The 26562-nt window shown below is 42.4% G+C and overlaps 1 protein-coding gene across 6 annotated transcripts in view; it reads right to left on the reverse strand.

The window, feature by feature from the left end:
* The window catches only part of ABCC9 (ATP binding cassette subfamily C member 9), a 1243587-nt gene that overhangs the window by 412175 nt on the left and 804850 nt on the right, over window positions 1–26562 (reverse strand). For all 6 annotated transcript variants that reach the window (XM_078674078.1, XM_078674076.1, XM_078674073.1 and 3 more), the window contains one exon: window positions 1332–1401. In XM_078674078.1, coding sequence (XP_078530204.1) covers window positions 1332–1401 — 70 coding nt within the window. The remainder of the gene's footprint in view (window positions 1–1331; window positions 1402–26562) is intronic.

The following is a 26562-nucleotide window of genomic DNA, read 5'->3' on the forward strand; positions in this document are numbered from 1 at the left end:
AGGCCTGTACTCCTGCCTTGAGAAGCAGAGAGTTATATGAGAAACCAGGAGTAACTTTCACAGAATAAAGATTTATTGGGGTTTTATCATGTTTCTGACTCCCGAAGAACCAGGACTAAGCATCAAAGCTCCAGACAAGGACACAACCTAGCTGACTGCAGCTTGCTAGTTTTCCAAATGTTTAGTTTTTTCACCCAACCTTAGTGGCAACCACAGGCCCACCATAAATATATCTACCCCATGGTTTTTACTGGCTTTGGCCTCCTGCCTTGGCTTTCTGGACAAATCTGAGAAACAATAAAGTCACTAAGTCTGAAGTGCTTGGGCTTGGGACCAGGGCATAACAAGAAACTCATCCCGGCAGAAAAGTGACCTGGGTTGCTACAAAATACAGCCTTCACCCCCTCAAAACTTTTGGTACCAAAATGGAAAGCTTCAGTGGGAGCTTAATCATGGCATATCTGATTTTAATGGAATTTCGTTGCATCCTGCTTGTGCCACTGGAGGATTTTAAGAACCAGAAAAATGACAAAGTCCCAATGAAAAAACGTTTCACTGGTTTGACATGGAAGATATACCTAATTCCTGGCCATCTCAGTTTACCAGAAACAGTATCGAACGTGTTGCCTCCTGCAAGCTGTGAGTGGCACTTTGCTGAGTCTTGTAGTTTTTTTTACCTAAAACATTAGAAATTAGTACCCCCAGTTCTCCTAATTAACTTTTTAGGTCTAGACTTTGTGACAGCTTTTGCTGTCTCACCAGACTATTATTTATCCCCACGAAATTATGAATAATATACTATCAGAGAGCATCTTTGGTGAGTGGACTTCATCCATACGTCTGTTAAATTGGCATTCACATTTTGCTTTCACTCCCTTGCAGTCCCCATTGTCTACTGACCCCCTTCACTTCGAATGGCTGCACAGGCCTGTGCAAATTTTTCCAGTCCACCTAAAAATAGTTCTCTTTTTCAGTGACAACGCTGGCTCAAAGGGTTCTGTGTTTTATTATTTGTTTTTGCTAAGTAACTTTAAATACTGGTTATTTATTTTGCCTCCAATTCAGGTGCTCATTTCCTTTATATTAGGGGTGTCTGTTCTTAGCACATCTGGATCAGTTAAGCGTTAGTGCAACAAAATTTGCAGAAATCGTCAGCACCTGACCCAGTGCTGGTGCAGAATGAGTATTATTTTGTAGTCAATATGCATTTCATTCTGTGGATAAGTGGGTGAAGCTGTTTGTCCTGGTTTCCAAACTTTCCATTATCGACTTAATATTAACTCATCTTAATTATAACATCTTTTCTAATTGACTCGACTTCAGAACCTTACCTGATCAATAATGTTTGTGTCAGCAGAGAAACGGTTTAGTATTAGCCCCAGTGGTGTAGTGTCAAAGAACCTGCAAAACAAGAGAAGTAAGACAATATATTAAATGCTATGGGAAAAAACTGCCACAGAAAATGGCTATGTTTATCATAAATGATGACGTTAGGTACGAAAAAGGCATACAAATAGCACTTTTAAATCTGTGGGATCGACTGTGGCTGAAACTGGATTTTTCGGATTTGTTCTGAAGAAGGCAAGCCATAAAGTCCGGGTCGATTATTTGCCAATTTCGACCTCAGAAGACAGACGGTTACGTCTGTGATTCTTTATATCATGTTAAAATCAGCGCTGTTTCTACCTTTCTGTCTTGTTAGGTAGATACATTAGGGCATTTCACAATGAGAAAACTGCGGAGGACCTTCAAAAGGAGAGATTGGAGATGGAAATGAAACATGAAACATACAGTGTCAAAGTTTATATAGCAGAATTGTGCGTCTCTATATGGCAAAAGCTCTGAGCATTGTTAATAACACCAATACCAATACGTAAATGACGCACAACTGCCCTGGAATAGAATGGCAATTACCATCACCTGGATTTTCCTAAAGGAACTATATTTCAAAGGGGCAAACCACAAGATATTTACACCTATAGTGCCATCTTTGTAGTAGTAGAGGGTTCTGGAGGTTTCCACCCCCCAGAGGTTTTTTAAATTCCTTGCCTCCCTGCACAGGCCCTAGCTTATCTAGGGTCACAAAAGACTAGTGTCAACCTCTTTGGGAGTGTGCTCAAGCAGAGCCTTTGTGATGTGATGTATATGTGTGGTAGGTGACAGTTCTCCTCTCTCCCTCAAGTTAGTAATGGCCGATCCTGCTAATATCTATGTAAAGAGATGTTAGCACTGTCTGGGAACAATACACAAAGATCAACTGCTAGCTACACCTAGTCATGTGACCCAGGATACATGCTGCAGACACAAATAGTTGGGACAAGAAAATGCCAACTTGCTAACAGTATCCTAAAAAGTTAACCCTAACACCATAAATCTAATATTACCTAACTTGAAAAAACAAACATGTTGTTTCTCCAAACATCAGTGACTTGACTTATTCTTACTTGAGAAATTCTTTAATGTTGGACACTAAAATAGATCACACCAATATAATCGATCTTAACAGTGATCTTAAACAAATAAATGTGAATATTCAAGGAGTCCTGTTTCTTAATTGATTACTTGTTTTAGCCACTTTTAAACAGAATAAACATTATACATTTAGTGGTTTATACACTTTTAAAAAGGTATACACTTGTGACCACATTAAATTGAAACAAAACATATACAGACCAAAAACAATACATCACATTAATCATTGGATATACAAGAAGGATTAATCATGAAACATAAAAATAGAAATTAACAGATTTAACAGACACTCTGACCACCTTTTAAAAGAGGACCAGGCAGATTAACGATACTGCCTGGTCCTATTTTAAAAGGTGGTCAGAGTGTAGATTATTATACAGATGAGATATTTCTAATTTCTTTGTAGATAGGTCACTCCGTACCTAATTTCAGCGTGTGGCCATTAAAGCAGGATGTTTTTTGGCACATCTGCATTTTTATTTTATTTTTTAACGTAACTTAACTGAGGACACCGGGCTTCTCTCTCTGGAAACTATTTCATCCTCTTTGGCGTGCAATTACGGCCTCGGTTTGTGCCCCAAACCAGCCTACTTTAAGGGCCACACTCTAAAATCAGGTACGGACTGACCTATTTAAAAAGAAAGTTTTTAGACCACCAGGAAAAATAGTATGAACCAGCTGCCTTTAAGTGTTCACAAAGTTCACAGCTCCCAATCAAATGTTAGCACTTCTTAAATGTAATAAGGTTACCCAATGCTATCCAATCGGAGAGATAGGCCTCACAGTAGTGAAAACACACTTAGAAATGTTTTCCTACCAGGACATGTAAAGCTTTGTCGTGTATTTCTATAGGTTCTGAATCGATCCCCCTATTCCTGACCCTATTCTGGTTAAACTAACTAGCTAGTTAACTAACAGTCAGCCCATGAGGCAAGAACAGCCCCCATGATGCAGATACCGTTATCTGACGCAGTCACACTACGGCACAGGAACGTGTTATCTGATTAGGTCATAACGCTTGAGATCTAATTAGACAAGCGACATTCCTCCAGCCCCTGATAAGGCATACGACGTTCTCATAACAAATCAAACCTATGACAACCTGGATAATCCGTGCGGCCATTGTTTTGATTTCACAGAGAACTTTTGCAAAAGAATGTGCTAACGAGCAAGTCGTATGACATCTTTATTGACGTACCTATGTCCATCCTTACGTCAATCTCGGCACCTTTAAGGTATAAATATTGCCGACCTTGCCCTATGCAAACACACGCGTGGTGACAGGACGGAGCAGCCACACTTGCCGAAGCCGAGAGCAGAAGCAGACCCCACTGGCAGCAGCCCCGCCTTCCTGACGCGCTGAGAGACGCGCTGCTATCCCAAGCCGAGAGACCCAGCACCGGCGCTTCTGGGCAGCCCTCGCAGGCAGCCTGGAATATCGAGAGCAGAGAAAGAGATACCATTCCTCATTCATCCTAACTTCCAGGTACAGAACTGAATAACCCCTCACAGAGAATTCTTTAGTTATTCACTTGGCAAAAACAAACTTAACTTAAACTGTAACTTTCTATTCCCGCCCACGCATTAGACTTAGGTCAGGTACACGGGGTAGGCGTATTTAGAAACACCAGTTGAGTACGTTTAGTCAAATGTATATGTGTATGTAAATATATTTTAATCATTTTAAACATTATATGGCTCAGAAACCATATCAATGTTTTTACAGTATTATTTTATACTATTGCTTTTAATGTATGCACTTTACTTAACTATAAGTATTGCAATAATATCGATCCATTTCTCTTGTACGAGAAAAGAGACTGATCAATAAATAACACCTTTTTATTGAACACGCCCGTCTCTTCCTTTTCTCTACATTCTGATGAGACTAAGAATGCACGTACTGACTGAGTAAAATAATTGCCTTGTGCTCACACGACTCTTGAGATTGACTCTTGATTAGGGGAGAGCAAAGTTGTCATGTTCTATGGTTGTCAGAAACTAAATCCCTTCTTGTCTAATCAGGGAAGTTAATCCTTCCTTGAACATTCGAGAACGTTTCTAGCGAACTCTGAGCTTAGCTGGCAAACCCAAAAATTAAGTCTAGTATCGACAGTAGTAAACCTAGTTAACGTCTGGTCTAGGCCTTTACTGCTGTAGGTACTATTCCAATGCGCAGAGCCTATTGGGAAGATAGGAACTACACTACATGGCGCCCAACGCGTTTGGAAAGGGCGATAAAACGAACGTAAGACATTTAGAGTAACTCAGTCGTGCTTTCTCACTCAGACCCCTTTTCCCAAATACTCCAAAGACGTCTGGAGTGGGTGAAAGGTTATATCCTCCAAAACCTCGCAGGAGGGAACTCCTATGTATGGTTTTTGGTCAAGTCAACGTTGAAGGATAAACAGTTCCAAAATATTGTGCATCTAATCTCTGTTTCCATAAAGAAACCTGATCTGCAAATAAACATAATACCATCCTGTCTGTAAAATGGGAGACAGTGATGAAGAAAGAGAGGCAGTTAGATTAGCAACTGAACTCGCAGATGCTGATGCTACCATGCAAGCAGCAGACCCGAATATAACACTCATTCCGGTCATTAAAAGGAGATCTATAACCTTAAAACTTATAGAAAATGGACTGACACCTAGAGGTGGCACAGTCATATTCGTAATTGAGGCACACGAATATCGGCAGACAGAGGTATACTATTCATGGATACATTTTCCAGCAGCTAATGCTGTAACAAAGTACTTCCACTATTACAAAGTAGAGGAACCTCCTGAAACATACACTCCTTTCGAGGAGGTGGAAGTACCACTCAAATTCCAAGAGCATTTGCTCTTATTTGATGGCGCCCTAAAACATAATAATCACATAACCAGGCTCGGTCCTTTAGGTAGACCAGGAGCAACGTGGCCGGTCCTAGCCGGATACACACCACATCCAGACATCAACGAGATGCCTGCACCACAGCTGTTAATACAGCTAAAACAATTACTAAAAATTCACAGACAATTAGTTCAGTATGTAATGCGGACTTCAACAATTCAGCCAGCGATTAAACTTCCACAGCTGACCCCTCACCAGGGGAACACAAATAAAATCACACCACAAAACATCCAATCCTGCCTAGGTAAAGTTCCAGCTAAACGGGAACAGATACCATTCTGGTTGGCACAGAAAATCACCCAAATAGAGGCGGTGTTTCCTGACACCACCCCGCTGGAAAAACACAGGATTCTGACTATATGTCTCCCAATGGGAATCGCACCACACATTGAGGACTGTGACACTTGGGGTACAGTCTTTGCTTCCATCTATACAAAAACGCACGGTGTCCCATCCATTTCGGTGATACCAGATGTGCTAAAACAAATTCAAGATGAATACGGTCCAGAACCTGCTTTAACTCTTGGTATGAAATTACTGAAAGACTTCAAGCAGGTCTCGGCTATATTACTAGCCAACATAAAAGGTGAAGCAGCAAACGTGGCGATCCGCCAGAGGTTAAAAGAGACAGATATAGCAGACCAACCAGCTGAAATTGCCAGAATCATAGAAAAATCCTATGAAGAACTAGGCAGAGATAGTCTAGGTGGAATACCAGTAAAACCGCAACTGACTACTAGTCCAGAAAAAATATTTTTTAATAATAATTCACCAAAAAAGAACTGGGATGGAAACAAACAATCCAATCCTAAAGAAAAGAAATTCCAGTCCAGAGGAAGGTCTCCTAGGCGAAGAGAGAAATCTCCAAACCAAAGACAGAGGTCACCACAGAGTGACCCCTCTGGGAATAGATATAACCTTAGAAATAGGGATAATATTAAAAAACCTGATAGATATCAAGACATTGATACACGTCCCTCTCAATCTTTTCAGAATTCCTCGCAGAAATCAGAAAGAAGAGGACGATCAGAAGAGCACGCCAAGTCCAAAGACAAGGAACCTGCTCAACTAAAAAAGAAATTACAATTTCCAAAAAAGAAGGTAGCCAGTATCAAGGTAATTAACAATGCCGAGAATACTGAGGACACAACTGAAAAACGGAGAGTGGGCTCAGACAATGCTAGACAGCGCAGCAGAGGTGAGCATAGCTCGCAAAGTCCTTATGAATCATCTGGAGACAGTGGACACGAATGAATATCTTCAAGTGGAAACTGCAGATACCAGAGTTAGCAAGCCCCACAAGATATACGAGATAACATTACGTATAGAGGGAGATAAGACTAGGAAAATAAGGGGACTATTTTGGGATAACCTCTCCAAAGGCTATGACATCCTTCTAGCTGAAAAAGACTGGCCACCAGAGTTTGTCAGGGAGTGCCCTCATGGCGAAGAAGTAATTATGCCTGCCTTCTCGAATCAAATCCCGATTCATAAAAAATATACACTTGCTAGAAAGTGGGCAGTGGCCTTAGCACCTGCTTTATATAAAAATCATGTAGGATGGGATGAGGATTCTCCTCCTCACAAAATCCAGTTAAAATCACAACCTACTGCACAAAGGCAGTACCCAATTAAGCAAGAAGCTAAAAAACAAGTAAATGAAATACTAGATCAGCTAGAATACCAGGGGGTGATTGAAACTTGCACCTCACAAATGAACAATCCTTTGTTTCCGGTCTCCAAACCAGACAATTCATACCGTCTAGTTTTGGATTACCGACACCTTAACACATGTTGCAAAACTTTTGCAGTGCAAAACTCACACAGTGCTGCACTAATGAATAACATAGTGCGCAAAAAATACAAAACAACCTTGGACATCTCCAATGGATTCTTTTGTCAAAACATAGCACCAGATAGCAGATATTTAACTGCATTCTCAGTAAATGGCACTCAAAAACAATTCTGTCAGTTAGCCCAGGGGTACAAGAACAGCCCGGGGGTATTCTCGGCGAGAGTAACAGAATTACTACAACTATATGATGATGAAGCATTATCTTATGTCGATGACATTTACTTAACAGATGATGACTTGGAGACTCACTTGAAAAGAGTGAACACCATAATACTTGGTTTCGCTGCAGAGGGTTACAAATTCAACTTTAAAAAGTCCAGAATTGCCCATCTGACAGTCCTATTCTTAGGATATGAGTTATCAAGTGAAGGTAAAAGCCTGGCAGACAATTTCCTAGAGAAATGTGCCGTAATCCAAGCTCCTAAAACACTAAAAAACCTACAGTCAATTCTAGGCTTCCTAAATTTCGGAAGAACATACATTGCAAATTACGCAGAAAGGGTCAAACCCCTTTACGATCTAATTAAACCAGACTTTAAAAGATCCAATTGGACTCAAACACACACAGAAATTTTGAGATCCTTACAAACAGACATGCTAATTAAAACAAAATTAGAAACACGTGATAACACACGCAACCTTGTGATCCGAGTCATCCCAGGGAGATGCGGATTCACATACCTAACCTCTAATGAGGGAGAAAAGGTACCAATTGCATTCAAATCACACTTGTACACTAAGGCTGAAATAAAATTTAGCCCAACGGAAAAAATTCTTACAGCAACACAGACAGCTATAGCAAAAGAACGAGCCCTGGCACAAGGTAAACGAATAATAATCGTGACACCAATACCAGCCTTAGAGGCGGTAACAAAGGCAAGCATTCCAAATGCTAAAGCACTCCATCCGAGATGGATACAATGGGCTAACTCTCTTGCTGCAACAGACGTGGTGTACGAATTTGATCCTTACTTAAAAACACAAGAATTTCTGCAATATGAATTTGAATGTCCTCCGCCAATCGAAATTCTGCCTCTAGACCAATACGGCTGTATAATATATACAGACGGATCAGCACAACCCGCAGTAGGGGGTAAACAAGCTTACAGTGCTGCGTGCGCGATTGTTAAAGGTCGTTGGCACGAAGGGAAATTTAAACCAACCCTCAATAAAACACAATCTCTAGGAGATTGCACAGCTCAGCGAGCTGAACTACTAGCATTCAAGATGGCGCTTGAAAATACCGATCGAGAATTCCCCACACTTATAGTGTGCGATTCGTATTATTGCGTTCAGTCTTATAATGAATACTTGCAGATCTGGCTTCAGAACGGTTTCAAGGATGCGAAGGGTGGCACAATCAAGCATAAAATGCTCTGGGAACAAGTAGCTCTTTTACAAAAAGAACTACCAAAGACTCACGTGATACATACACTGAGTCATCAACGTGATGGCGTTCACGTTGCAGGGAATTCATTGGCTGATGAGGCCGCGAAAGCAGCTGTGCAAACGGCTTCCGTAGCTGCCGTCACCCGGTCAAAAACAAAAATAGACAGCAAAATATTACAAGCTGTCAGCGCCTCAGAAAAGGATTCGATAGAACCACTCCCTAAAGGCTTTCCAGTAAAATACTCATACATAACTGATGCAAACAATGTTCCTTTTGCTCGAATCCCTGGAGTGGGGGATAGGGCAATTCCAAACATGGAACATAGGTTAGGACTAATAATAGCGGCACACGAAGGGCTTGCTTCTACCCATGCTGGCGTCTCAGCCACAGTATCATTATTAAAACAAAGATACTGGTGGCCACAAATGAGAAGACAAACAAGGAACTATGTTCTAGCATGTGAAATATGTCAAAAAATGAAAGTATCAACTGTGAGACGTCCAGCACAGACGCCCCTTCTAATCTTGGATAAACCATTAGCCTGTGTTTATCTAGACCACTGCGGTCCCTTACAAAGGGATGGTAACTATAAATATATCTTGGTCGCAGTGGACTCATGCACGAGATTCATATGGATGTGGCCCCAGCGAACGGCTGACGCCAGAACTGTTATAAAAGATTTGCGGGTCTTTATCGGCACATACGCAATTGGCATTCTGCATTCGGACAATGGTCCTGCTTTTAGCTCTCGGGCTTATAAGGAGGCCATGGTCAGCATGGGCGTGCAATTGCGGTACTCTTGTCCATTTCACCCTGAGGGGAACGGAATTGTTGAAAGAAAAAACCGTGACATAAAGCAATCTATAACGGCAAAGGTATTAGGTTCGGGAGCTGGGTGGGTCAAACATCTAATAAGTGTCCAACGTAGTCTAAATAACTTGCCAAGAAATTCTCTGAAGGGATTCAGTCCGTACGAATTATTATTCGGAACTAGGATGTTGATCTCTGACCTTGATAGTCAGACTTCAGTGGTAATAGAAAAAACCTTTGATGTCAAAGACCGTTTGGCTATTTTGCAGGACTTAAACAAAACAAGAAAAGACCTGAGCAACATACAGTTGAAACAACAGCCAACAACCACTGAAGAATCACCACCTGTCCCAGCAAGACCTGTCTGGATTCCAAACGTCGGGGATCTAGTCAGGGAGAAGATCGCGGTAAAGAAGGAATTTGGGCCTTCTTACAGAAAAGCAGTTCCTGTCTTGTCTGTCAACGGGACAAGATCAGTTGTACTACCGCCACTTGCTGGAAAAAAGGAGAACCGAGTTGTATCCATCGACCTGGTAAAACCACAACATGTGGCCGATAACAAACAGTAGGCCAAGTGGACTCCCAATAAGTAGCAGAACACCAAGGTTTGCTACCAGTACAGAGGTCCTAACAAAGAGGCTCATCACATTCGAAACGCCTACAGAAGAACAACAAGGACTATGCAACAATGCAATAGAACTAAGACCTCTGAAAACCCAAATAAAAACATTTAGTAGAGACACACCAATCTATACTGAAGTACCAAGTGAAAATGCAAGAAACAAAAATCCTGAACCAATTGGAACAATTGACAGAACTGCATCCGGGTACTTCATCAACTTCGATGATTCCTCTGAAGGTTTCAGTGAATCAAAGACACAGCCATCATCAAAATCCTTTAAAGACAAAGCTAAGGAACTTTTGAAACAACTGAAAGAAACATATCTGGTTTCTCCATGGATTGAATTTTGGGTGGGTTTTGGTGCATTTATCCTCATACTTTGGCTCATCATGGTATTTACTTTGGGACGCTTCATTGAGGGAAAATATGCTAAAATGGACACAGCAAGTCAGAACATCAACTTGGTCCTCAAACCACACACATCTTCACACGTCGAGAAAAGAGAACTTTCTCCAGAACTTTCTTCAGCCAACTTCACAGCCAATCCGATACCTGGTGGGGTAGCCTGGGACAACACTGACTATGAAATTTATGGTCCGGTCGAGATCCTGAAATATCCACACCAAATCAAGATCTCCTTGAGTGACTTTGCAAAACCAAACTCATTTGCTGATGATTGGGACTTCGAAAGTATTAACAACATGATGTCTGACTTAGTAATGTCTGCTAAATTTACAAAACATGATTATTTGCAAGGTTCTACAAATTATGATAGTATGCATTGCTATAACCATTATGGTAACCATTTCTTGCATAAATCTGCACAACCTAGAAATGTTTTAAATTATAATCAATGGGAACATTGTGCAACACCTCCAAAAGGGAGCTCAAGAACCGTTTATGACAAATATTCATACTTTCAAGGTTTTAACACAAGTAATGCTGAAACATTTTATTATAAATTGTCTAACAAGACAGGGATGAAAACCATGATAACCAACACAAAATTGATATATTCAGATTCATTCTTTGAAAAAATGAATACTTTTGGATTTGATTATTGGGACAAAAATGTTGATTTGAAAAGTGTTTGGGGTACAAAAGAATGGCAAGTACAGGGTTTAGAAGCTTTGTTTAGAGCCTGCATGATCCCAGAACAAATGATATTTTTAAATGACACTGTTCAACAAACCACCTGTCTTGGCTTAGCCAAAATCAAAGATTTAAATAACCCGTCTATTCCAAAGCCAACAATGTTTAGCAATAACTCTGATACAGATGAAGAAATAGACGTAAACCATATACTTAACCAAAACAGAACACATCCTGATTGGAAACAGTGGTTGATCTGGCCAACAGATACTAATAACTGTCAAGACAGATTCCTGAATAAAACACAGGGGTTCAAAATGACCAGGCCAGACCCTAGATATCCCCAAAGACATCACCCAGGGATAATTACAACCTACAGTGTGGGCAAATTATGCCTTCAATGGCTACAGACTTCCACACTGCCTGAAATTAAGCAACACCTAACTTTACTTACTGATGGTGCTGACTTGCGTGATTTCATAATGGGACCACGCAAACAGCGTCAAAAGCGTTTCATAGCAGCCTCTGTATATGCAGCATACAATGAGGCCTGGAAGGTTACTCAAATTGAAACAGCAGAGAGAATACGTGAAATTGATCGTATTAATTTGGAAAAATCACTTTCTGTAGTGGACAATGGGTTAATGACTCTGTCCTCCAGAATTTTTTCATTGGACAGCATTGTGTCTTCAGCAATCGATATATTATCGCAAGACTTACTGTTATTACAACATGGTCAGTCACAATTGCGTTCTATTGTACAGCTTGGCTGGACGTTACAAAATCTGCGTTCAGGCTATGTGCCTTGGCGTTTAATCAACACAACGTCACTATTCCAAATCTTTAACCTTACTGATAGACAAATCGGTATGGCACAAAAGGGTGCTGATTATACAATCTTGAGCATTGAAAAACTAGAAAGATTACCAATGACAATGTCAGAACGACCTGTCAGTGAATGGATAATCCACGGAATAATAAATATTCCAATCTCAACCTTCAAGGTTTCAATACTGCCAAAAATATGTACAGGCTGGCATGTACGAGAAATTGGGAAAGGGGTACCTTAAAACAACTTGGAACCTGCCCTATTCACATGCATGTGTCAGTAATAAAGGACAGAAAGTGTTTCTTAGTGGCAACAATTGTGCTATGTCACTAAGCGGCACGCTTCTGTGTAACGGTATTAGTTTGCACGGAGCCTGTGAAGGGAATTCATACAACCTTTCATGTCACCAGCAAGGCGCACCTGCAACTGAAATAGAACCATTCTTTCAAAGACTCTATAATGGGAGTTACATTCTTATTGTAGACCGCAGATGTTGCAGTCTTATGCCCGGGACTCCTTATCTAGTAACTACAACGGCGAAGGTCAAGTGCTGTGGACGTTCTTTGTTCCCCAGCTCCTTTCCAGACAGGGAGGCAAGGGCATGGCCCAGTTTGAAAATTACTTCTATTCGAATAGACACTTTAAGCAGAATGAAAACAGTGCTTCTTCAGACGCCTACAAGGCTCACGTCATCAAAAGAAACGTATGATCTACAAGTCGCAAGGACGACTGCAGAGATACATACATTATTATCAACTAATTCCCCCGTACATTTCGTGGAAATCCTAAGCGAAATCTTAAATATTTCTGATACCACTGGGGTCTCAAAGGTATTTAAGACAGTATTTTCGATGGCATTAACACCATTCAAAGCCATACTGGGTATTTTTCCAGATTTCGTCCATTCGATTTTTGGCGGACTTCCCCTGATCCTGGGACTAATTGCAGGAATCCTATTCCTAGTCCTTATTTTTCGTTATGGCAACCCATGTCACAGATCAAACTCTCGCGACAATGGAAGATACGATCCTAGCCATTGGATACCGGGACCGGATATCAAAAATCCTGGGACTCTCCCGGCTTAGAGACCTAAACATGACTTGGTTTCTATCATTTCGACCAATGTGGCAAAGGTGTGTTTTACCTGTACTAAGGTGTCTGCTATGCGGAGAAGAATGCGTGTTAGACACCTGTCTGACGCTACAATCGGATGCGCCGGTGGATGCAGATACACTGTTGGTTCCTACCAAGGTTCACGCTTTGTGCTGCCCTCAAAGGCTGCCAATCCTGATGACGGCATTCCTGGAATCTTCACCACTACGATTGAAGGGTAGTGAAGTTCAAGATGAAAGCAGCATCGAACAGGTACGACCTTCTGTCAGCAATGCAAATCGGAATGTCAATGGAGACAATCATGCGCACGAATGCATGGTTACCCCTATTCCCGACTTAGTGGAACTTTCCCATGAAGCTGTTGACAGTTTTTTCGAAAGCCTGAATGATATGATGTTCTCTCCAGAACAGAAATAGAGACTTTTGAGTAAACTCGCACACGGCGTTCCCTGAATTCGGCCTTCAACCTTTAAAATAAAGTCACATGAACAATTACAATCCAGTTCACGGACAGAAATTTTTTCAGCATGCCCCCTAAAATATTTTTCTTCATATATTTTTTCCGGGACACTGATCTTCTGCTTAAAGTAAGAAACTATTCCTAGAGAACTAAGATTTCTATTTTTAGATACTTTATATAGACTTTAGCTGCCCGCTGGTATGTTCACAAATATTTTATTATGTGATGAAATGGTCTCGACCTTCCTTTCTGTATAGCCATATTAAGAGCCATTTCATGTGTATTTCTCATATACCAATAAGCAATAATGCATAAAAATGCGTGTTTACTTTTGCATTTAATTCATAGCTTAAGTGCATACAATATATATGACTGCAATTTTTCAGTATATTTGAAAATTTCAAAATGCATTTATGTATTTTGGGGTGGTAAGGTATACACTATACTCTATAGTATGTTGTACTATGTTATACTATGCATAGATTAGTAGATATGACCATAGTTAGCGTGGAGTGGGTGTCGTGTATTTCTATAGGTTCTGAATCGATCCCCCTATTCCTGACCCTATTCTGGTTAAACTAACTAGCTAGTTAACTAACAGTCAGCCCATGAGGCAAGAACAGCCCCCATGATGCAGATACCATTATCTGACGCAGTCACACTACGGCACAGGAACGTGTTATCTGATTAGGTCATAACGCTTGAGATCTAATTAGACAAGCGACATTCCTCCAGCCCCTGATAAGGCATACGACGTTCTCATAACAAATCAAACCTAAGACAACCTGGATAATCCGTGCGGCCATTGTTTTGATTTCACAGAGAACTTTTGCAAAAGAATGTGCTAACGAGCAAGTCGTATGACATCTTTATTGATGTACCTATGTCCATCCTTACGTCAATCTCGGCACCTTTAAGGTATAAATATTGCCGACCTTGCCATATGCAAACACACGCGTGGTGACAGGACGGAGCAGCCACACTTGCCGAAGCCGAGAGCAGAAGCAGACCCCGCTGGCAGCAGCCCCGCCTTCCTGACGCGCTGAGAGACGCGCTGCTATCTCAAGCCGAGAGACCCAGCACCGGCGCTTCTGGGCAGCCCTCGCAGGCAGCCTGGAATATCGAGAGCAGAGAAAGAGATACCATTCCTCATTCATCCTAACTTCCAGGTACAGAACTGAATAACCCCTCACAGAGAATTCTTTAGTTATTCACTTGGCAAAAACAAACTTAACTTAAACTGTAACTTTCTATTCCCGCCCACGCATTAGACTTAGGTCAGGTACACGGGGTAGGCGTATTTAGAAACACCAGTTGAGTACGTTTAGTCAAATGTATATGTGTATGTAAATATATTTTAATCATTTTAAACATTATATGGCTCAGAAACCATATCAATGTTTTTACAGTATTATTTTATACTATTGCTTTTAATGTATGCACTTTACTTAACTATAAGTATTGCAATAATATCGATCCATTTCTCTTGTACGAGAAAAGAGACTGATCAATAAATAACACCTTTTTATTGAACACGCCCGTCTCTTCCTTTTCTCTACATTCTGATGAGACTAAGAATGCACGTACTGACTGAGTAAAATAATTGCCTTGTGCTCACACGACTCTTGAGATTGACTCTTGATTAGGGGAGAGCAAAGTTGTCATGTTCTATGGTTGTCAGAAACTAAATCCCTTCTTGTCTAATCAGGGAAGTTAATCCTTCCTTGAACATTCGAGAAAGTTTCTAGCGAACTCTGAGCTTAGCTGGCAAACCCAAAAATTAAGTCTAGTATCGACAGTAGTAGACCTAGTTAACGTCTGGTCTAGGCCTTTACTGCTGTAGGTACTATTCCAATGCGCAGAGCCTATTGGGAAGATAGGAACTACACTACAGCTTAAAATACATGCCCAATGTTTCAAATACACTGTACCCTGCCCTATTTGCTGTTTAGGACTGTAAGAAATTGGGTTGTTGGTTGACTCAGGCATGAAACCTGGTCAAGCAGCAACCACAATTATTTTCAAGGTGAAGTCACAAGCAAACTCTAACTAAACCTATGCTCAACCCTCGGGTAGCTTGGCACAGAGCAATCAGGCTTATCTCAGAGGCAATTTTTAAAGTATTTGTACAACACTTCAACATGTAAAACAGTGAAATCACACCACGAAAGGAGCCCACGGCAGTATTGGAAAAATTGAGATGTTCTTAATAAATAAAACAAGACCAGAGTGACAAAAATCCAATTAGTAGAACCGGAGATATTGAATTTTAACGTTTTTAGTAAAAATATCACCTCCAAAGACTGCCCCTAGACCTCCTCTGGGACCCTGTGCACTTTTAAAGCCACTACATAAGCTACCAACCCTTTATCTATGTCATCTCCCGCATTTTAACTGGGCACCATAGCTTTTGGGATATGGAATCTGGACTCATGTGTTGACACTGCAGGTATGTTGTTGCTAGACCCTACTTGGAGGGCTCTAATATCCAGCTCTCTGAGGCTTAGATCATGGGCCATATTCCTTTTCTCCATTGCTAGCCTCTTCTTATCAAGAGCCTGCTAATTCTCAAGCTTAGCAAGGGCAAGGTTCTTCTACTTGTCCTTCTCCATCTTGGCAAGCTCTAACCTTAGTTTCCTCTCCTCCCTCCTGTCTGCCAGATCATCTGAAGACAGGCTCATTGAAGACACACTGCTGCCTGCTCTAGAGTGGACTGTCAGTCCTGGGAGGACATGTTTACCTCCCCCATCTGTAGGCTGCATGTCTTGACCCTCAGAAAAGACACAGATCCCTCCTCATCCACTTTTCCTTCTGGGTGAGCTTCTGCATATAATCTCAAGGTTTTTTGAAGCTCTGCCTTCTTGGCACTCCCATTGTGGAACACACTTTTCTCCTGACAGAACTCCTTGAGCTGAGCCACTTTGTATGTTTCCATGTTGGCCAGCTTGAATTCCATCTTGTCAGGTAGGACCACAGAGTTTCCGAAAGAAGTGAGACTTGGGCAAATGGACTTTGGAAAAATTAAAAGATGTCAGTACAGGGAATTCTGAAAAAGGCTCACACTGGTCTTAGTATAGAGTTGTAGTGCGCAATGAGTTACTTTTTGGTATTGGACACACACAATTCCTATACTCACCAGTATGCACCCAGGTCAGGCAGGAACCACAACTCTAGGTAGGGTAAGTTAGAGATACAATAAGATAACCTCTGCTCACCCTCTGGTAACCTGGCACAGAGCAGTAAGACTTATCTAAAGAGGCAATGTGCGAAGTATTTGCGCACCACACACACACAGAGCAACACAATGAATACACCATTAAAAGATTCCACATAGGTTGTAAAATATAGACCATATTTTTATCTATAGAACAAGACCAAAATGACAAAAATCCAATAATTGGAACCAGGGTTATGAATTTTTAAAGAATACACCGAAAACAGTACTTAGAAGTCAATAGCACAAAAGGTTACTTTAGGTCTTGCAAGACTGGCATGAATCCAAAGTTAAGGTTGACTGCAAAGGAGCACGGGTAAGACACATTTCCAAACAGGTCCTGCTGAAGTTTTACCTTTCAAATTGAGCCAAGACCACCTTTCGCGGGGAGCCGGTCTCCGGGAGCAAGTAGAGTGTCATTAGCGATGATCATGCGGGTGTGAAGAGTCTGCAGGGCATCGCAACGAAAGAAGGGGCTTCACGGTCATGGGCGGGATGCTTGCTGTGCAAGGAGACAATGTTACGCCAGCTCACTCTGATCCTTCAAGTGAGCGGACAGTTCCAGTGCAAACAGACCAGTTTGCGGTCATGTAGAACCCAAAAACGTGATTTCAGGGGCCCATCAACCACATGGCTGTCAGTGCTTGAGCAGAGAATCTCCAAGGACTATGTTTTGCCGAACCAGATTGTTTATGAAGTTGGTAGGTGTGCCCCACTCCCAAATTAACTTAATATTTGGCACAGAGTTTATACCACCCATACACCAAGGTAAATGTTCAGCCCCCTCAGTCATTGCTTGCTGTATGCCACATTCTTACGTTGATCGCTCCACATTACCGCCATTAGATGATTGTAACTGGCACTGAAGATGTATGGGGCTCTACTGTGCATTTATTTATAAAAAGTATATGTGTCTGCATAAGGAGAGGCATCACATTTTTCCCATTGCTCTAGCAGGACCCTGAAGCCTTTACATATAGCCAAACGTAGGAGCTCACCAAACTACTAAAAAGGTTGTGCATTATTATCTAATGTGACTTACTCCCTGGATAGAGAGGGCCTGGAGTTGCACAGTTGGAGCCTTATAGCGAGGGCATGGCACCAGAGCTTGCCATACTGCCACCTCATGGTGGTTTTTTAGGTCGAAGCACGACCTCTGCTTCAATGCGAAGCATTGATAGCAGAGTCTGCTTCGACATCTATTGCTACCCGTTTCTGGGAATGTGGACAGGAAAGGGTGCACGAGCGCAGAGTAGCTCAGTTTTCACCTCGTGAGCGCGCACGGCGCCGTGCCCCTCTCCTGTCCACATTCCCTTGCGCAAACACTCTACACTCACGCATGCGCACATACACAGGCATACACAGGCACACACACACTGCATACACACACGCAAACACACACGCAAGCCCACGCGCACACACACAGACACACGCGCACACACACACAGACACACGCACAGACACACTCGAACACACGCGCGACCCCCACCCCACCACTTACCGGGCTCTTTCGGCGTGTTCAGTGTGTTATCTACGGCAGCGCTGGTACCAGGGGGCAGGACTTCCCTTCCGGGGCTCCCTTTAGCACCTGGGAGCCCCGGGATGCGGAGAGGCCATCAGTCGGCCGGCTCCACTTCTTCCTCGCCGGCGGCGGCTGTGGCGGCGGGCGGGACTTCCTGCCGGATTGCAGGCCCCGCCCCCGTCTCAGGCAAAAGTGCCTGACTTCCGTTTTTTTTTCTTCAGCAAGTCACAGATTCGCGTCAGCCCGGCCCTGGGAGAGCGTGGGCTCTCTGCCACCTCCGAGATCACTGCCACCGGGCTCCCCGCGGGCGCGGCCTCGGTCTCCGGTTCCTGCTGCTGCTCCATGTCCCCTGCTGCAGAGGCCTGTGCAGGACGCTCCGAGCCTGCTGCTCCCGTCCCGCGACACCCGCTCTCGCGAGATCCGGCAGCCCCTGAGGTATTAATTATGTTGGTTTAGTGAAAGCGGTGACTACAACTCCTAAAATGTAGTCGATATCAGTTGGAATCCCACAAGTACAAAAGCGGTGTCGTGACCGAATAGAGCAAGCTGGCATCATGTTTTGCAGTCTTGTTATATTGTAGTGTTAGACTTCAAGCGCTGCAGCCCTTCTGGTAGGTCACCTGCCTTTGAGTGAACTTGGGTTTTCAAGAACTTGAAGGTGTTTGGATGTGTTTATGTCTCTGGAGAGATATATATGTATTATATATAATGGGCTAGTCTTGGAATCTGCCACGCGTGTTGCAGACTGGCCACTTTATTCGTACTGTTGTGGGGGGAATAATGGCAGATTTCCTTCAGCCGCCCAGTGGACGCATTCAGAGTGCTGTTTAGTGCTCGCTGTGCACTGCAGCTAGGTTGGAAGTCAGACACAGGCCTGGAAACACCTCGTCGCTCCACGCCAGGCAGCCCCGAAGACCACACCTAATGTGATAAGCAAACACTGCATGCCAAAACACAATGGAACGAGAATAATTGACTAAAAGGACTGGGCGGGTGTAAGGAAAAAAAGTGTATGGCTATTAGGGCCTTGTTGCTGCGCAGTCTTAACCACAGAGAGTGGAAGTGCCAAAGCTTTTCCCACCTAATCCTAATGAACCACACTAGGGAGTTAATGCATCACCACCATATTTTTTACCCACCACAGCTACATTTGCAGTGCCTACTTTGTAAACTAAATATTGCAGTGGCCAAAGATTTTTGAAGGATTTAGGACTGCCCGAAGCCAAGTCTTCCTAGTCTTGATTACACCACATGCCTCGTTTTTTCATCCCCCTACACTGCCTATCTATTTTACTCTTGCAGGTACGTTTTTACATCTTCTTTCTCACTGGCGTTGTTTTACCATCTCTTTTTCTTCCTTCTTTCTCTCATTACAGCCTGTCTTTGTCTTGCTGTAGGACATAGTCTGATCATTAAAAATACACCCCAGGCCCAAAAAATGAGTTCATGTGCCCACCACCCGCACCACCTGCACAAATTAGCTAGTTTTTCTGGAATTTTCTTGGGAGTGGTTGGTGAGAAAAAGGTGGCACTGAAGAGTGGTTCTAGGAAGTGTCAGCCTATCTGGGGCACACAAGCAGAGCACAGTTGTGGGTGTGACTGACTCCATTGCTCTTTTTCTGCAATGTAATTTACTCCAAGAATCTAAATCCTGCAGAATGCTTGCTAGTGCCTTGCAAGTACCTTCATTCCTGTTTTTCATCCCATTCTGCTTCCTTCTCCACCAAGCAGGCTGTGCATCATTGGCTGTCTATTCTGCATGTTTGCATCATTCCGTGTTCCTGTAGTGAAAGGCACAGGTGCACTAACCCAACAGATCATCACTGTCACAATCTCTTAGACCATAACAATTAGTGTTACCATCACCCTAACTCACAAGAAGGTACTTCCGGCCCTCCATTTTACCAAGAGTCACCATGAGTGCCTGAATGGTATGGACTGGTTCAATGGATTTGCATATCAGAGTACATCTGTGTGCAGGTCTTGAAGTAAACTCTCGAACACTAAAGCAGATTGTAAAAGAAGTTGGCAAGTCATGAAAGCAATCTCCACACAACAGAAAGTGACAACCATTTTTCCAGATATTTCTGTACATGATAGTACAAAATGCAGCAGGCTCTGCATTGGTATACTCTTGTTCGTTTCCACAGTTGTACCCACACTGAGGATCTAAGAAAATCCACAACTTACCATATGTGGACAGGTGAGAGTAGGCCGATGAAAGTGGTTTGCGGGTGAGTGCGCATGGCGTCGTGTGTAGGTGGCATTTTGCGTGTAAGTTGCAGTGTGTACATGGGAACAGGCGTTTGACAGGGCTGTGTGAAGGTATAGCGTGGTAGGAAGCAATGCCCGACTTGAGGTATGGGCATCAGGTAACAGACTACGGTGCCTCGTTGGGGTCCACAGGATCCCTTTACTATGGGATATTTGTTTAATGTGTTGTATTGTTTTATGAGGAGTAAAGCACTGTAGTGACCTCAATGAGGTCCCCCTATTGGGTGCCTTGTAGTTCTGTTGGATGTATGTGCATTGTTCTGACTGTCTTCTCTTGTAAGGTTTATTATGTTCAGTACTGTTGTACAGGGGCGGTGTGGCTCAACCATAGGGATATCTGAGTTGTGTTTGACTGATATGACTGCAGTTTGGGCGTTTATCCCGTGATGTATATAACCCTCAGGTGAAAGACACGCTGGGAAACTAATTACGAAGAATTAAGACATTCTTTAGCTGGCTCCTATATTCGATTGGCCTTGTAGAGCATTTCCTTTTGCACCTGGGGAGACATTACCTCATGCTGTCCTGCTGCTACAAGGCATTGATAATATTTGTGGTTGGGAGGTAGGTAAGTGACGAGCCCACAAACTTAAAGTCTTCCTAAGAAATAGCTTTCAAAAACGTTTCCAATCGTCATGACATACGAAGGGTGGTAAATCAGATCTTCTGCACATTAGAAAAATCGCTAGAGTGAGCAGATGCAATAATGCTGTAGATGTCGACAAGTCACATTTACCGGCGCATGCATTTGACGCTGTCAGTAAACTAGAGAAAGTGGAAAATAAAAAACGTCTACAGGACCACCCAGTTTAGTTAGGAAAAGTTAGGACAAGACCACAACTGTAGCCACTCCCTTCCACATTTTGTCAGCGTTTGTTTACTTTAAAAAGTGTTTGGGCTTCACATGAAATCGAGCTATTGGCATTGTAAATGACAAGGCCTTTTATTCATTTGTTTTTAAAACCTGCAATCGGTGCATAAACACGCACTTTGAAGTATAGTCCTTGCTTATGATGAGCAAGGCTGGCAGTAAAAGAGACTGCCAGCCTTCCTTCTCATAAGCATGGACTATAAGTACAGAGTGCTTGTTTACGCACCGAAGCAAATGAATAAAAGGCATTGTCATTTACAATACCAATAGCTCAAGCTTTAATAATGCGAGACCTATTGCATTGTAAATGCTTGTGTTGTCTATGCTGCCACCTCATAGGTCTTGTTGGGTAACTTAGTCCACTAAAACTGTCAGTCCTGCCGCCTCAAAGCTTTTGTTGTCTTAGTGAGGCACCCTACATGGCATAGAAATGCCAAGAGACCAGTATCCCAAGATCACTGTGCTATAGTGTGACAAGCTGCATCTAAATGATGAGGCCCACTAATACCAAATCTGATCTGTGGTTGTATGCAATCGTTTTCAGAAGGATTGTGGCCAAGTAGTGTGGGATTGACTGTTCCTTTGGCAGCAATGCCTCACCTAATTTGAAAAGGATTTGTCTTCTTGTCTAATGACAAGGATGAGCTAAAATAACAGTGATATGTAAGGCAACAGGAGCATTTACCAGCACTTCTAATTAAGTCAATCACTTTCTCAATTTTTTGCTTTCTTAATGTGTCATTCATCATGTTGAGGATGAGAAACATCCTTTACCTCGCAGTCTGAACAATGACCGGCCTTTACAAGACAGCCACTACCCCAACTGCGACGTTATAACGTGTTACTTTAGCCCGCAAGTCATTACAACGACTTACTGTAGGGACGCGTTGTTGGAATAGTGTTGTATTTCTAAGTGCAACACCTACCCTACTGTTGCGTAGACTGAAGTTGGAATAGTAATTTATTCTATTCCAGAGTCCAGCATCCCTTAAAGCAAATCGTTGTAACGACTTGCGTGGTAAAGTAATGCGTGGTAACATCGCAGTTGGGGTAGTGACTGTTCCTTTGGCAGCAATGCCTCACCTAATTTGAATAGGATTTGTCTTCTTGTCTAATGACAAGGATGAGCTAAAATAACAGTGATATGTAAGGCAACAGGAGCATTTACCAGCACTTCTAATTAAGTCAATCACTTTCTCAATTTTTTGCTTTCTTAATGTGTCATTCGTCATGTTGAGGATGAGAAACATCCTTTACCTCGCAGTCTGAACAACGACCGGCCTTTACAAGACAGCCACTACCCCAACTGCGACGTTTTAACGTGTTACTTTAGCCCGCAAGTCATTACAACGACTTACTGTAGGGACGCGTTGTTGGAATAGTGTTGTATTTTTAAGTGCAACACCTACCCTTTTGTTGCGTAGACTGAAGTTGGAATAGTAATTTATTCTATTCCAGAGTCCAGCATCCCTTAAAGCAAATCGTTGTAACGACTTGCGTGGTAAAGTAATGCGTGGTAACATCGCAGTTGGGGTAGTGACTGGGTTGTAAAGGCATGCGGGGTAAATGCATGCAGGGTTCCATAATACAACCATTAAGAATGTGCCCAGACATGGATCCCTTGTTGGCAGAGCCATACAGAATCATCGTGCACCTCAATAAGAGGCACAGCAGGACTGTATCCAGTGAGGATGTACTTTTATTAATATTCAGAGGGCAGTGGCTTAGCTCTTCAGCAAAAACTGTTCCTAGCAGGACCGGTGCTGATTTGTATATGATTGGTCATATTCTGTGATGACACAGATGATCTACATAATATTGGTAAGAAATGTGCGCAGTTTAATTTCTAGTAGTTCAGATTAATTGAAGCAGTAGCTTCCTTCTCCTTTTTTGCTTTCCAATATCACTACATTCACCTCAACCGACTATCAGAATACTTTTCTTATGCCTACTTATCAGGGCAACATTATAGTAATGAGAAGATAAACTGATACAAGCAACGTAACAAAGGAGAATGAAGGATAATCTAAACATAGAATCTACTGCACAGAACTGCAATGAGTAAGCCCACAGAAATAAAAAACAAATAAATGCTAAAATTAATTTGACACTAGAATTTCATGACATCACAAAGTTGTATTAACCCTTGTCGACCACTGATCAAACATGAAATGTGTATGTGATGATTTAGTCTAGTATCAGCACAGTGGATGTAGCAATAATTTTCCTTGTATTCCAAGTGCATTTCCATGGATGCTTCATTTTTATCACAGTTCTCGGGTCCTTAATTGCTTGGGGCTGCCCTTACCTTTAATTTTTATGCCTTTTAGGGAGACTCAGGTGTGCTCCGATAATGGGAATAACATTACTTGGTTTTCTCCCATGTATTCTCAAGGTCCTCTTGGCTCCGTTTCCCAAAGCTAAGGATAGTGACAGTAGACTACTGATCTCTCTATATTGTGTTAAGGCCATTGCCTTGGGCTAGATGGGCCCCCTCTCTGAATATTCATTTTTTAATTAAATATAATGGTTAGGACCCTTACATGCTGCCATCACCAGCACAATCCTTAGTGAACAAGTCTGCATTATGACAAATGGCTTATAACCTTAAGCATGGTTAAGTTAGGTTTACCCACAAGTGTTTGTGATCACTTGTTCTAATGCAAGGATGTATTTGCAAGATGAAGGATTGCTGCTATAGAGAGAAGACATCCCTATGCTATGTTTTTCGTCTTGTTGCGTACAACTAGATATGAGCCTGCCTGGTTACCCCACTGAAATTATAATGACTAGGTATTGGCTCTCCACTAGCTGTTCTCATTTGGGAGCATACGTAGGAGCATCATTGCTGCTCACTGAAGACTCCAAGAACTTGGGTTGGAGAGAACTCTTTTTTACAGAATCAACCAGGTGTGGGGAAGCCTGAGCTTGATGGGGAAAAAGCCAAGGCTCTGCTGAAGCTCTGCTTGCCTTCTCTGTTGCTGCTCATTCCATGCATAGTGACCAGCCATGAGAATCCCTATACCAACGGTGCTTAAAGGAGACCAGAGAGTACTGTACCCCTCTCCATGAGACAGAGGGAAGCTGCCATGCAACCAACCTGGATGAACAGCAATGTTAGTGACATTTACTGAACTTCTCAGATTCTGCAGCAGTGACAGAGAAGAGCTGCCAGATAAGTTTATTGTGGATAAGTAGTTGGTGATTCGGTCTGAGAAGCACACCCCTCTTTGTGCCAAGTTTTGTTATCTTTTGCCATTCCTCTGTTGCTCCTTGTTACTAGGGTGGTCCAGACCCAGGTTGACTTAACAGTTCGTTCAGTTTAAGGACATGTATTGTCCACTCCAAGCTGCAGAGGCTCTGAGACAGTACCCTAATGTGTGCCCATTCGGCACCCAGAAGTTCTGCATACTTCCACTTCATATGTATCCTTCATATGTGTATGAACTCCGAGACTCTAGCCCTTCGTCTTGCAGGTACCCATGAACAGTTGTTACTGTTAATTTGCTTTTTTGTTTCTGTAATCTAATATCCACAAGCACGTTGCTTTGTGTACACCTTAAAGAAACGTAAATAGATAAGCAATATCCATAATGCTCATCCACACTGACTGCTTCCGGGAAGGTTTTCAAGCAGTAGCTGTTTGTGACAACCGAATGCTGTTTCCGTATTTGCATTGTACTTCATTAATTTCTTGCAGATGGTACTACGCATTTTCGGAGGTTCACAAAGAATAGAGTTCATGGACGTTTGTATATATTAGAACTATAGTATAGTGCTTTTAACTTGGGGCCCTAGTCTTACAACTTTATTGTGTTTTGTAACGGCTCTTATTGTGCCCAATAACCCTTCCGATAACGGAAGTAGTGGCTCATTGCACCACCACTGTAGACTGAGAACTATGGGGCATATTACCAACAACTAGCGATATTTATCCCTAAATGGGCTTAGCGACATTTTTTCTATCACTGTGCGTCGCCTGATTTTATTGCAGCGATAACTCGCTATTAGCAACGTTTATCTCAAATGCGATAAAATTTCAGGCGTTAGCAGCGAAATGCGTGAATATCGCTGGTAATCCAGCGATATTCACGCATTATCGCTAAGAGGACTTAGCCATAATATCCAACTCCCATTGGATATAATGGCTAAGAACTGGTCTGAGCAGGCGTTCGTTTTTGGAGATATTCGCGCTTAGTGCAAATATTTCCATCGCTACGCCTGCCTTGCTAATAGGCGATAGCAACGTTAGCGACTGCTTTCAGTCGCTAACAGGTTGGGTACGCCCACTTTGCATGTCATTAGCGATAAATATCGCTGACATGCAAAGTGGGCCCCAAACCGCTCAATATCACCTACAAGCTGTCGCTAACTGCTACTAGCGACAGCTTGCTAATAGGGCGATAGAATTATCGCCGCTTAGCGGCCAAAAACGGCCGCTAAAGCGGCGATATTCACATATCGCCCGCCTTGGTAATATGTCCCCATGTTTGGTATTTGATAGTATTATGTTGTTTTGTGCTTCCAATTTAGATTGTAAATGTTAAGCCTGTAACTATATTTAATATACAAGTTAGTATTATAAGTGTTGCCCAGCGCCTTGAAACCCTTATGGCTGAGTAGTCATGCTTTAAAAGTCACCTGATTGATTGATATACAAAAGAAAATGCTTGGCAGGATGATTAACACTTTATTGTTGCTTCTCTTGAGTTAAGACTTGGACTCCTCACCCATAGTAACCCAGTGAGTCATGAATGCTAAAGTGACCTCATACCTTCTGTTTAAGACTAAGTGCATCATTTAAACATTGGCAGTTAGCCTGCCAGGATGCCAGGTTGGTGGAAGCATAAACTATAGACTTCTCAGTGGCAAATCCCCCACACAATTGAAAGACCCTACCTGTGTGGTGGAGATTTATGTGACAAAAGTGCATCTGCATGTGTGACTGATGCACTTATTTTCACAACTGAATGCGGAGTGGGCTGCATGTTAACGTGGCCTGCTTGACGTTTTTTTAGTCCGCAGAAACAAGCCTTGGAAGATGAATATTTGTTTCTGGAAAGTAAAAGAGAAATGTCACCAGTACACATTGCTTTAGGGACATTTCTTTGTTTTCCTAGCCGGATTGACCATGTTTTGCATG

The sequence above is a fragment of the Lissotriton helveticus genome, chromosome 1_1 (genome assembly GCF_964261635.1).
Source record: "Lissotriton helveticus chromosome 1_1, aLisHel1.1, whole genome shotgun sequence".
Taxonomy (NCBI): domain Eukaryota; kingdom Metazoa; phylum Chordata; class Amphibia; order Caudata; family Salamandridae; genus Lissotriton; species Lissotriton helveticus.